Source organism: Geotrypetes seraphini, chromosome 7 (genome assembly GCF_902459505.1).
Source record: "Geotrypetes seraphini chromosome 7, aGeoSer1.1, whole genome shotgun sequence".
Taxonomy (NCBI): Eukaryota; Metazoa; Chordata; class Amphibia; order Gymnophiona; family Dermophiidae; genus Geotrypetes; species Geotrypetes seraphini.
This window is the reverse complement of record NC_047090.1, coordinates 148,830,311-148,844,611: the sequence shown is the minus strand read 5'-3', so window position 1 is coordinate 148,844,611 and position 14,301 is coordinate 148,830,311. Positions and strand designations below refer to the sequence as shown.

Sequence of the window (14,301 nt, the reverse complement as noted above, 5' to 3'; positions counted from 1 at the left end):
ATCTGGAAGGCAGTGGGGGACATAAGGAGGCACTGGGGGCACTAAGGACATAGGACGGAGGTACTGGGGCACTAAGGACACGGGACGGAGGCACTGGGGGCACTATAGATACAGAACGGAGGCACTGAGGGCACTAAGGGCACAGGACACAGGGACTGGGGGCACTAAGGACATGGGAAGGAGGCACTGGGGCACTAAGGACACAGGACGGAGGCACTGGGACACTAAGGACACAGGACAGAGGCACTGGGGGCACTATGGACACAGGACGGAGGCACTGGGGGCACTAAGGACACAGGAAGGAAGCACTGGGAGCACTAAGGACATGGGAAGGAGGCACTGGGGGCACTAAGGACATGGGAAGGAGGCACTGGGGGCACTAAGGACACAGGACGGAGGCACTGGGGGCACTAAGGACATGGGAAGGATGGAGGAAGGGAAAAGAAAAGGACAATTGTTGGGCCTGAGTGCAGAAAGAAAGAAATGAAAGAAAGGATACACAGTCAATTAATAGATGTCCCCTTTTGATGAAAAAAATAAATGGTCACGTTACCTCTGACTTACTTTCTCTGCAGCAGAATCAGCAGCTGTGCTGAGGTGCAGGAAGGTCCCGTGATGACTCAATGGGGAGAAAAGGATTGAGTTAGGGAAACACTGGAGAGGTGAGGGAAAGAGATGGCAAGCTTTAGGTAGACAGTAAAAAAGGAAATTGATGAGAAGGTAATAAGAACGTAATCTAGACAGATGCAGAAAATAAATTGAAAAGGAAAATGAGGGAAAAAAGGGAAAGAAATTTCAGAGGAGAGGTGTGGGAGAGGGAAGGAGAGATGCCAGACCAATGGGGGTGAAAGGAGAGATGGAAGGGGGAGGCATACAGTTTCTGGAAAGGGCATAGAAGGAGAGAAGATGCCATATAGGGGAAGAGAGACGGCATACAGTGGATGGAAGGAAGAGAGTTACAAGAAGATGAGGAAAGCAGAAACCACAGAAGACAAAGGTAGAAAAAAAATGTTCTATTTATTTATTTATTTCTTTAGGAGACATGTGTCACTGTTTCGTGGTGCATTGTATGCAGAGTCCAGCTTCTTGCTGGTTCAATTTAACCTTTGTCTATGTATTTCTATTTTATCCTCCCTTTTACAAAACTGTGGAGCCAGTTTTAGTGCCAGCCGTGGTGGTAGCAGCTCTGATGCTCAGAATTCTATGCGCGTCGGAGCTGTTGCCTCCGTGGCTAAAATCCACACTACAGTTTTGTAAAAGAGGGAGGGGTTAGTTTGTCATTACATATTCCATACTAGGTGAAGACATACTGTGTTCGAAAGACATGGTTTTTGTTAGGATTGACTGCAGGATTGATCTGTACTAGTCTGGCTTGTTTAGTTTTACAATGGGTGTACTGCAGTATGTAAGATGCTGCCTTTTCCTAGGTACTCATGTGTGACGTGTGGATTGTTACTAAAAATCATGTTTTCATACAGATGGAGGGGTGTCAAAAAATGATGGACCCCAGGTGTCACATTTGCTAGGTACGTCACTGCAGACAGGACATATAGGGTTGGGGAGTTTCTTGCAGAGAGAATAATAGAATGGACAAACATTAGTATATGCTTTATTTACTTCATGGCTAGATTACAGTAATATTGTTTACCTGTGTCTGACACATACACTTATAAAGAGATTCCAAACATTGCAAAATGAGGGTATCAGACTTTTTGGAAAAGCCAGAAGTTTTGATTGTGTTAGCCCACTATATAAGAAGTTTCACTGGCTACCATTACCCTTTAGATGCAAATTTAAATTGCTCTGTATAGCCCAGAGGTGTCAAACTCAATCACACTAAGGGGCTGAAATCCAAAATAAAGGCTAAGTCGCGGGTCAGACCCCGCCCAATCTCTGCTCCAGACCCCACTCCCATAATAATTCTAATTATAACACAATTTTTTCCATTCATTTTTCATATATACACACACATATAATAGTACTGGTTAACCACAAAATTAAAAACTACACAAAACACACTGTATGCGTCTCAACATTCATTCCTACCTTTGCAAATACAGGGCCAAAAACTAAAAGTACTAATATATAAAAATGAAACCCTAAGGGCTCCTTTTACGAAGGTGCGCTAGTGTTTTTAGCGCACGCACCGGATTAGCGTGCGCTAGCCGAAAAACTACAGCCTGCTCAAGAGGAGGCAGTAGTGGCTAGTGCGCGGGGCATTTTAGCGTGCGCTATTCTGCACGTTAAGACCCTAACACGCCTTCGTAAAAGGAGCCCAAAGATTCAAGACTCTGCATGCAGTATAATCCCAGAAAAAAATAAACAAATGTATTTCTTCCTGAGCAGTGCAAAAGATAGCAGATTAAAACTCTCAAAATCGACACAATTCAAACACTAAATTGAAAATAAAGTCAATCCCCCTACCTTTGGATTTCTTTACTTTAATTTTGGATGTATTTTATACTGTAAACTGCCCTGATTCGAGAAGGCTGGGCGTATATCAAGCTTTTTTTAAATAATCACGAACATGACCATTCTCTGTCCCTAACCACACTTTCTTTTCAGATAAGTGTCGTTAGGCGCTGGAAGGCGTCTTGACTTAGGAATTGCTAGGCACTGCACAGAATTGCACACATAAGTTTTAATTTAATTTTTAAAAATGAATTATTCAATTAACTTCAATAGCACAGTCAATTACCATGCCATTTAAGCTAATTGAAGTAATTTAGGTTAGGTGTGGATTTTACCCCTTCCTTTACTAACACATAGCGGGGGGGGTTTAGCACCCACAGCGGCAGTAACTGCTCCGACGCTCATAGGAATTCTATGAGCGTTGGAGCAGTTACCGCTTCTGCAGGTGCTAAAACCTTAGCTACGCATTAGTAAAGGAGGGGGTTACAGTAGTTAGGTGTCGCCAGGCGGCTTCAATTAGGGCACCTAGCGGCGTTTTTCTAAGTGTACTCCTTTATATGTGTTTTTTAAGAATTACCCTCTGGTACATAAAACATTTGTATGTATTTTTAATTGTTATTGTTGTTGTTCTGCTCTTTTAGGCTACTTTTTACAAACCCCTGAGGAAGGCCTCTGTGGCCGAAACACGGACCGTGTTGATGTCCAGTATATGTTTTATTACAAAGGACTTTACATGTCTGCCAGGTTTTGTTTTATTCATGTGTATACTTGTGCAAATTTTAACTGAAATTTAATATTTTAAATAAATGTATTTGTCCACACAGTGGTTTGACTAGTGTCCTTTCCTCACTTCCTTTTCTGTTCTCATAGTTTGCCTGTGGGGTTGTGTTTTTTCCTTTGAAATTAATGAGCAACAATTTTTTACAAATCAGAATTTATTAATGTAGGGAAAAAAAGTATATCATCTCAATGTACAGACTTTTCTTCACTTTTCAACATAGTCACCATTTCTCTGCACACATTTTTCCTATCGTTCTGCACGCTTGAAAATTTCCTTGCGGTAGAACTCCATTCCAGCTGCCTGAAGACACAGACGCACTGCTTTCTGGACGTCCTCCACCGTCTCGTTGGCTTTGCATCTGTTCCTTCACAAAACCAAAAAGATGATAGTCAAAGGGTGCCAGTTCGGGACTGTAGGCAGGGTGTGGAAAATCATCTCTTTCATTTCGATATCTCTGAAGAAGGTTTTGAGTAATGGTTTTTCTCTGAACTTTGTGGTTTTTGGTCAACAAACGTGGGACCCAGCGGGCACAAACTCTTCCATATCCCTTCCTGCACTGCACTGTGTCCTATTCCAAGTTTTGCTGCAATTTCATTCACAGTGACACGTCTGTCTTCTTTAATGATGTCATCAACCCTTTCCTTGTTGCATTCAGTGCAAACAGTGTGAGGGCGACCGCTACAAGGCTGATCTTGGATGCTTGTATTTCCATCTTTGAAATGTTTCACCCATCTCCTAACACTGCTAGCACCCATGCACACATCTCCATATGCACGCTAAAGTCTTTGGAGAATTTCTGCAGTGGGGATTTCCTCTTTAACAAGGAATTTAATGACAGCACATTGATGAAGTGAAACATCAGTGTAGGCCATTTTGTATCTACTGCCTGTGGTCATATGATATAAGCTAATGACATCACAATACCTCAATGAGTGGTGTAAAGTCTGTACATTAAGTTGATGTACTTGTTTTTCCTACATTAATAAATTCTGAGTTTTAAAAAAATTGTTGCTCATTAATTTCAGTATGACCCTCGTATATATGGTGCTTTGCATTGTGTGTGCCCAATTTACGCATGCAACATAATTGAATAACAAACTAATCAGTACTGATAACTGGGCAGTAACAATCAATTATCTGTACTAGTTGTCAATAATTTGAATTTACATTCCCAACATTTTAAGTGTATTCTATAAAAGAGATAAGCATAAATTCTAGTACATGGATCCAAAAAGGGGGCATGACCATGGGAGTGGCATGGGCAAGTTCCAATGATTTGCATGCGCTGTTACAGAATATGCCTGATCTACACCTAAGTTAAGTGTGAGGATTTACACCAGGTTTCAGCTTAAAACTTTCCCACTGATCACGGTGCTAAGCGGATTTTTAAAATGATGCCGCTTACAGGATCGCCCCTGAAAATGAGCAATTAGCGCCTTTAGTGAAAACTGTCTATTTTGGGGTTTTCTGGTGGTGGCATCAGCACATGGATGTAAGTGCCGATATTCATCATTTAACCGGTCAGAAAAACTGCAAAAAACAAAGTCTTATCTTTTGTTAAGTGCTGAACTGCAAATTAATCAGCTAGCTCCACGTAGACAGATTTTTCAAATTAAGGGGATCAATAAGTACAAGGGGGCACTCAGAGAAATTGAAAGGGGAGAGGTTTAGAACAAACGCCAGGAAGTTCTTTTTCACACAGAGGGTGTGGATACATGGAACGCGCTACTAGAGGATGTGATAAACAGGAGCACGCTACAGGGGTTCAAAGAAGCTTTGGATAGGTACTTGGAAGACAAAGGGATTGAGGGGTACAGATAAGAGTAAAGGTAGATTATAGGGATGGGATTAGAGGTAAGTTACAAAATTAATCAGGGAACACTGTTCAGGCACTAGGCCTGATGGGCCGCCGCGGGAGCGGACCGCTGAGCAAGATGGACCTCTGGTCTGACTCAGCGGGGGCAACTTCTTATGTTCTTATGTTCTTATATTCAGTGCTGAAGCCCAGACATGGCCCGGCATTGAATATGTCTGAGTATTTCTGATTGTGTATGCTTACATAAGCGGAGAAGAACTTTTTTAAATAAATAAATAAAAATATTTGATTTTAATACTTTGTTCAAAATATTTTTATTGGTTTTATAGATAGGATAATAACAATAGAGAAAGCTTCCCTTCAAGTATATCAAATTACAATAAGAAAATATATCAGCAAGAAAGTACATAAGCATCACACAATACAGTCTTCTCGCAGTAATAAATATATACAAACACAAATAAGTTGATAGGGTAGTGAATACAATACCATATCTGAGACGGGAAAAGAAAAACCCAAGATGATGCAAAGCAAAACCAGGTACTTTAGTTACATAAAGGGTCAGTGCTGAGTCTTAAGAGTTTAGCATAGTAGAATAAACGATAAGAAGTGTAAAATTCCAGAATGGATATGATGAATGGAACCCGAAGATCCTAGCATTTCCGGAGGCAATTACAACATGGATCAGTTGTTTAAAGTCTGGGGTCTGCAGAAAATCGGCAAAAGTGCAGGATCACAAGGTGAAGAAACTAATAAGAAGCCACATTTATCTGCCAAAGCCCAAATGGACAAACAGGAAAACAAAAGGGTGGATACTCCAGAGCATAAGGAAAAAAAGGCAGAGGTTCAAGGGACTGTACCAAATGAAGATTATAAGAACCCCAAACTATACAGTAACACACCCTCTTCTTACAGTCTCTATTTCCCATATAATGACCCCAGTCTTCCCCATTACATGCGGAGTCCTTTGTTCCGTTCTGACTACAATAATGAGAAAACATGCCTGAAGGACTGTATGTATGCAAGAGCTGGTCAGTTTGCACCTAATCGGAATGCATACCAAAGTCAATACAGCAGAGATAGAGCCAGTTTTCTAACATTCATGGGTTTGGAGTACACAGATGCAAGACCACATATACCATGTGCAAGGAGCTTAATAAATAGATGTCTGTATTTATCATTCTTATCTCATTTTGCCCAGGAGAAAAGAATACAGATGTTACTTTGAAAAAAAAAAAAAGAAAAAGAAGTGTAAATGAATTAGTCAAGCTATCAAGTGATATAATTCAAGTACTAGGTCTAATAAGTATGCATTCAAAGGTCTTAAGCACAAAAATCCACCAGTATTGACCATGTTTTATTATAAGTGGATAATGAATTAGAACGTTCTGCCATATGGCGCTCATATTTAATATGGAGACAGACCGAATTCCACCATTGAATGAAGCTGAGTTTTGTGAAGTCTTTCCAATTTTGCAGAATTAGTTGAAGAGCCATAAAAAGTAAAAGGGTCAGGAGGCGATCATGATACATAGATAAAGGTGTGGATAGTGCCAAAGATCCCAGAATTAACACGTCTAATGAGAAGAGGTCACTAATAGGGAAAATTTTGGAAATCATACGCCAAATAGGGGATCAAAAAGCCTGTAAATGGGGGCAATCAAATATCATATGTCGCAGGGAGCCTTCTGAGGATTTACAAGTCCAACATGAGCTATCCGAGGACCGCTTAACTTTGGCTGTTTTGGAAGGAGTCCAGAAGGCTCGATGATAGAGGAAAATCTAAAGACGGAAGTGCTATAGTGGTTTACAAGTCTAAAAACAGCTGATAACAAGTTACAAACTTAAAAACAACAATTATTATGTTACTAATTATACCATCACATCCATAGGACCCACCTCAAATATAATAATCATCTAATTGTAACCCTCATTATCAAATCCACTAGCGGCGGTCAGCCAAACGCTCACCACCACCGACTGAATATTGACCCTATTAAAGATAAGATCCAATGTGACACAGAGCAAAGCTGTAAATTTGTCAGCAAAGTTCAAATATTTACAAGGATGATTAAACAGTAGCATGAGGGCTGATTGAGAAATCATGAGACCGCTGTACTGCCTCTTGGGAAGCTTATACAGCAATGCTTCTGAACCTGCAGTTGGACTGCCCTAGCCTTTATTGTTGGGTCACAGCAAACGGAAGAACTTCATACATTTCATCATGGTAGAGGAGGAAGACGTGCCTGTGAGAGTTCGCCAGAGGTGTGTGATTGAATTTTGTCTTAAATTTGGAAAGAGCGGTGATGAAACTCTTGAAATGTTATGGCAAGCATACGGCGGTGAAACAAGACACGCGTTCCTCCTCTGCCATGCCGAAATGCAATAAAGTTCTTCCTCTCGCTGTGACCCAACAATGAAGACTACGCCATGGTTTGAATATTAGATAAGGTATATTAGAATGAGGTTTATAATAGGTTTTATTGAATTTAAAGCAGGGGTGTCCAACCTGCGGCCCAAGGGCCGCATGCGGCCCAGTGAAGTATTTTGTGTGGCCCCGGTCGAGGGCGATGCAGTGTTTCCTTTGCTGCCCCTGGGTGTTTACCGTCTTGCCGGCTCCCTCCTGTGTCTTACTGCAGCGTTTGCGCGTTTCTGCGGCCCCAGAAACATTTTTTTCGGCCAATGCGGCCCAGTGAAGCCAAAAGGTTGGACACCCCTGATTTAAAGAATGTAATTAATTAGGGGGGAGGGGGGATAAATTCTGATATGGAATTTAATAGAATATTAAGTGTTGTATTGGAGTTTGAAATGATGTAAATATTGTTACACTTATTGTAAGTTTTTTAAAATGAATAAAGAATTGGAAAAAAAAAAAAAAAAAGACTACGCCATGTCTACTTCTTGGAAAGAAAACCAAAGGCAATCTCATTATTTTTCAGTCAGTCCTCTTGCAAACTTTCTTTTTTAGCCACCAAGAATCCTTCAAATCAAGCTACGGAAACAGTAAGTGAAGTTCATAATTCTCTCTGAGGCTGATACAGTAAGCTTGTGTTAGAACTGTGTGCTGACACTTAGCACATGACTTCCTACTATAATCCTAATGCTCCTCAGTGCAATAAGCAAATAGCGTGCAAATTACCACTGCATTAAAAAGAAAACAGTGCACATTGCCACAGTAATACGCAACCATTTTCTACATTGAAGAGTAAAATGTCTCCCTTCCTGTCAGTGTGTGAGTGGTGATTGGCTCATGAACTGACAAAAAGGGAGACATTAAAAAAAAAAAAAAATCCCATTGTCTCATCTAGGTTCCTTCTATCCATAAACAGCCCCCCCCCAAAAAAAAATTCCTAGTGGCCTAGTAAACCCTCTAATTCTACCCCCCCCCACATCTCTAAACTAACTTTTTTAGTCTAATAGGTCCCTCTGATCCTTCACTCCCCTGCTCCTCCAAATTCCATCTCTAGTGGAACATTCCAATCCCCCTCTGACCAAGGAGATGACCCATTGACCCCCACCTACAGAGATGACCCTCAAACCCCCCAACCCTCCTAAAAATCCTTGGCAGTTTAGTGGACACCAACATTCGTGTGCCCCCAGACTTTTCACGTTCCTTTAAGTTAGGAGGCAGAAGCAATGCTCACTCGTTCCTGTCTCTGCACTGCATCTTTCAAAATGGTGGATCTTGACCCTGTGAGGTACATGTGGAACCAGTCTGCTAAATGAAGGCATTTTGCTTTATTTGGCAGAGTTTAGGTGGGCATACAGACCGGTTCATCCCAACATGTGCCACACAGGGTCAGGCACTGCTATTTTGAAAAATGGTGGCACAGGGTAGGATTGAGTAGGCATTGCTCCTGCCTCCCAATATAAAGGTTATGTGGAGAGGTTGGGGTGGACCATGGAAGGGGGGAGAGATGTTGATTAGACCAGCAGAGATTTTATGGGGGTGTTGGAGAGACCTGGGGGGGCATTTCTGGGGGGCTGCCATTGAGGTTGGGAATCAGGGGGACCAAAATGATTTTTTTTGGGGGGGGGAGTGGGGAGTGTTATGGAGGGGGAGATCGGGGGAGTCAGCTCTGGGGGTTTTTCTGGGATTAGGGATGGTGGGGGATTGGGTATAGGGATCTGAGGGAAATCAGTGACCTGAAGTGAAGTGCTATAGCTCAACTCACCTCACCTCAAATCACTGAAGCCAAGATGCAGGTCCTTTATGCCTACTCCTGGGTGTCTTTTTACTGAGCTGTTGTAAGCAATAATGCTTGCTGATTGCAGGTTAAAATGTCTTTACCATGGCATATGCTCTGGTGTAGGGTTACCAGACATCCGGATTTCCACGGACATGTTCTTTTCGAGGACATGTCCGGACGTCCGGACGGCTTTTCAAAACCCGGCACTTTGTCTGGGTTTTGAAAAGCTTCCTTGAAATCGTGTTGGGCAGAGAGTAGGCAGTGGGGGGGGGGGGAGGGGCAGGGTTAGGGTGTGATTGGGGGGCGGGACTGGGACATAACAGGGAGGGGATAGATGGAACTGGGCGGGCCTGGAGGCAGGTCTAGAGGGTCTGGATTTTACTAAAGTAAAAAAAATCTGGTAACCCTACTCTGGTGTCCTGTGGTAGTTCATGTATCTACACGTTACCCATGCACTAAAAAATAAAAATGGTCTTTAAAAAAAAAATTATACTGGGGCAGATCTGGGGCAGAGAGTAGGTGTGTGTTACATTAGTCGGTTAGCGCAGCTCCTGTACATCGCCATGCGCTAACTGATTTAGCGTGCGTTTAGTGCAAAATAGGTGTCAGTAGGTGCTCATATGCTAATGGGAAAATTAGTTTGTGGCCATTATTGCCGAGATAAAATTATTGGCCATTTTCCGCCAGCGCTATAAGTGGCCTTAGCATGCGGCAAAGACCTGCGCTGAGGATAACGCAGGCCCCTTTCTAGCGCCCCTTGGTGTTGAAAACCTCAGCATTGTGCTAAGGTTTTTACTCCTCAGCGCACTTCTGTGCATCCGTGCCGAATGGTTGATGAGCATTATTAGCATGGTTTTAAATATGCCCTGCTCTCAAAGATTTGTCTGCAAAACCTTCTCCGTCATACAGTAATTGTGCGTCTAACCCTGAGCGCATTTTACTGCGCGGGTTCTTCTGCCAGCTATATGTCCTGTGCGGAGAATGCTCCCCTGGCTTCCTTCGGTGAGAATCCCATTCCCGAACCAGAGCTACCCCCCTCTCCTCCCACCCCGACGACATGCCTTCCAAGTTCAAGTGGAGGTTTTTAAGGTTAAACTTCCTTACCTGCATAGTGGTCAAAGACGGTGGGAATGTACTCCTCTGGGAAGGCATCGTTGGCATAACTCATCAGCAAGCAAGTTTTTCCGACCGCACCATCCCCTACCACCACACACTTCAGCATCTTCTTCACATTGTTCCCGCTAGACCCAGCGCTGGCACTTTCCGCTCTGCTGCTCATTCCGGCTGCCCGTGTTGCTGCAAACTCCTCCAAGTGTACATGAAGACAAAAATGAAGCGAGCTTTAAAGACTCACTGTAATCTTCCTTGCTTTAGTTCACTTTTCGGACCTGAAGCTCAGGAAATTAGGCTAAAGCCCCCAGACAGTTGCAATAACGTCTCGTCAGTGCTGTTTTACAGTAAACTGTAGAGGTGATGTGTAAAGTTACTTTTATTTCACAGTCTTTTCGCCAGACTGTCTCTCCTAAGATTGAGTCAGGAAGCTTACCTCATTCTGAGAACACATACTGGTATGCACTGCAACTTAAAAACACGGGTTTAAGGGGCTAAGCTGTTAGCTCTTTGCGGCCCGGCCACAAAAACAAGTGGCTCCAGCTAAATCCACCCCATTTTCCATTTCATTTCAGGGTCTTAATTGGAGGAGAGCTAAAGTTTCTAATGGAGGTTTCCCGTTCTTTCTCCGGCTTGCTGTGTGTATGTGTCAGGAAATCATGGGTTTCCTGCTAATTCCATATTAGGATCAGTGGGCTGGTGGAGGATTGGAAACAATGGGAGTTCTGTGTGTGTACTTCACAGGAACTGTGCCAAAATATAGAGTAAGAAAAACACTAGAGGTCTCACTGCAGGCGAAAATCTTAGACTTCCTGCTTCACCCCTATATTCCCTGCTGCTCTCTAGGCAGAGAGAGAGAGAGATGATGTCAGTACAATAGGAAAACGCTGCCCTACTAAGTGAAAGAAAGGAAAAAGAAGCAAGCTAAAAAAACAACTACAGAATGCGCCCTACATGGAACAACACATGGGAAGAGCTGCCAGTCCTGTAACATAACTCCTATTGAACAAGAAACTGTGAAAAGCAAAGAAATAAATGAACAACTATTTGAGCCATAAAATAAAGAAGAGCAGCCAAATTAAAATATATCAACAAGTAAAACATACAGACTAGAGCAGTGTTTTTCAACCTTTTTTGGGCAAAGGCACACTTGTTTCATGAAAAAAATCACGAGGCACACCACCATTAGAAAATGTTAAAAAATTTAACTCTGTGCCTATATTGACTATATATAAAGTAATTCTCTTGAATAGGAATCAAATAAACACAAAGAAAGTATTTTATAATTACTTTATTATGAAATATTAAGTAAACAGAATAGTGAAAAAATTATAAAATACTTTATTCAGTGCGAAACCTGGGCCTGTTTGGCTGAACACAAAGCTGATATTCTGGCTGGAATCGAAGAAAGACACACACGTAGCTCTTCGTCAACAGCCGTTCCCTTCACCGCCCCGTCACCGTCACCGCCATCCCTTTCACCGCCCCGTCACCGCCACTGCCATCCCATTCACCGCCCCGTCACCGTCCCCGCTGCATCCATATAAGCCTTAGTACTGTAATATTTAGCTTATTCCTTTCTTATAAATCAAAGTTCCTGCTGCTGAACTAGAGAAAGAGATGTTCAGCTGGCAGGGCTTTGTTTATAAATTTTTATCAACACAACTAATATACTATTTTATCCTAAAGCAAAAAATAAATAAATAAATATAATTTTTTTTTCTACCTTTGTTGTCTGGTTTTTGCTTTCCACATCTTCTCATTCAATTCCTTCCATCCACTGTGTGTCTTCTCTCTATGTCTTCCATTTGCTGTTACTGTGCCTCTCCCTTCACCCCCCCCCCAATTGGTCTAGCACCCATCTTCTTCCCTCCACTCCCCCATAGTCTGGCATCTGTCTTCTTCCCACTCTGTCTTCCACATTTCCCTTCGGGGTCTGTTCCTCTCCACCTTCCTTCAATGTCTGTCCTATTCCTTTCCACCACCACCCTTCCCTCCCTCCTTTACCATCTGTTCCTTTCTACTACCCTTCAGCTCCTCTCACGTGGCTTATCTATCTACCTTCCTCCCTCTTATTTTCATGGCATGTTACAATGTAATTTGTGCAAGCCACTGGAGCCTGCGAGCTCGGTCCCTGTCCCATCCCCACAAACCATCTCGCTTCTGTGCTCCTATTTTCTCCATTTCTAATATCTCCCCTATGTATCTGTCATTGCCCCCCCCTTCCCCCCCGTGTCCATATACCATCCCCATGGCATGTCCCCTTTATGTCTCTGTCCCTATGCCCCATGCACATAATTTCCCCTCTTTCTGTTACCTTCCTGTGTCCAGATTTCCCCTATCTTCCTCTTCCATACCAGTGTGTCTCTTCTTTTCAACCCCATCTAGCTTTTTTCCCTCTTTCTTCCCCCCCCCCCTGCTTCTAGCATCTGGCTCACCTGCCTGTCCTTCCCTTTCTTTCCTGCTGTGGGTTTTTCTTTCCGTCTTCATCCCCTTGGCCCAGAATCCTTTTCCCTTTCACTCCCTCCTTCCAATTTGAGCCGGGAACACGAGCGATCGCACGGTCCCCGCAGCCACCATTCGCCTGCCCAATCGATCCTACTGTTTAGCCAGCTCTCTCCCTTCGCCTCACCTTAGTTTGTAGGTTTTGTTTTTCGGCGACATGCACGCTTTCCCAAAGAGCTGCGAACGCGCGGCTGCTCAGTGTTCAATCTTCTGCTCTGCTGCAACTTCCTGTTTCCGGTTGCGTCAGAGCAGAAGATCGAAACTGAACAGCAGCGGGGACCGGGGGAGTCTCATGGGAGTGCGTGCGGGACCCGGCCTGAGGCCTAATCAGTGTCTGCACCGTACGGCACACCAGGCAACATCTCGCGGCACACTAGTGTGCCGCGGAACAGCGGTTGAAAAACACTGGACTAGAGAATGACATGGGGACAGAATTTTCCCCGTCCCCAAAGGAACTCAATTTCCCCGCGAGTTTTGTCGCTGTGCCTGTTCCTGCCCCATTCCTGTAAGCTCTGCCTTAACTGCACAAGCCTCAAACACTTTGAAGCGGGGGTCCCCAAAGTCCCTCCTTGAGGGCCAAATCCAGTCGGGTTTTCAGGATTTCCCCAATGAATATGCATGAGATCTATGTGCATGCACTGCTTTCAATGCATATTCATTGGGGAAATCCTGAAAACCCTACTGCATTTGGCCCTCAAGGAGGGACTTTGGGGATCCCTGCTTTAAAGTATTTGAGGCTTATGCAGATGAGGGCAGAGTTTGCAGGAATGGGATAGGGACAGGGAAATAAATCACCAGGACGGGATGGGAAAATGAGTTCCCGCGGGGGACAGCGAAAAATATGTCCCCCTGACATTCTCTAATACAGACCCCAATTTACTAAGGGTCAAGAAAAAGGTAAAGAAAAGAGTGGAATAACTTGTCAGTTTCATGGCTTCAAGCCATTCTCGTCTTGGTTGGGCTGAGAACTTTTCAGTGGCCCCTCGTATTACACACCAGGGAATTATGTACCACAAAATTAAAAAAGTACAGAAAAACAATACAGCATATTGGACAGAATAGTATTTACAGTATTCTGAAAATACAGTATACCCTAACGAATTTGTGGTTCCAAATTCGCTGACTCAGTAATTCGCAGATTTTCCCTGAAGGTAAAATTGCTGCTGAATGGAAGCGACAGCTAAGGACGAGCGATTCTGTGGGCAGGCACATGTGTGGGGGAGAGAGAGGAGAGAGCCTCGCGATAATATCCAAAGGTGGGCACTTCAGCTGAAGAGGGAGAAAGAACTGCATTCGTTTGGTGCCAGTGCCTGGTTCCGGTGAGAGGGTGGGGCCGGAGCAAGAGAGGAGGAGGAGAGGGAGTGCCGAGAACGCGAGGCTTAGGGGCAAGCAGGCAACAAGAGGTTCATAGTTTCATAGTTTATTAAAATTTGATAAAACGCTTCTCCTGGAATACAAAGCGTTGTACATTAAAAAATTTTTATATA

The 14,301-nt window shown here is 43.4% G+C and overlaps 1 protein-coding gene across 1 annotated transcript in view; it reads right to left on the bottom strand.

The window, feature by feature from the left end:
- RHOJ (ras homolog family member J) overlaps nucleotides 1–10,984 on the bottom strand; it is a 166,198-nt gene extending 155,214 nt beyond the window's left edge. Inside the window, exon 1 of the mRNA XM_033952349.1 lies at nucleotides 10,304–10,984. Coding sequence (XP_033808240.1) covers nucleotides 10,304–10,478 — 175 coding nt within the window. The 5' untranslated portion in view covers nucleotides 10,479–10,984. The remainder of the gene's footprint in view (nucleotides 1–10,303) is intronic.
- Between the last annotated feature and the right edge of the window lie 3,317 nt (nucleotides 10,985–14,301).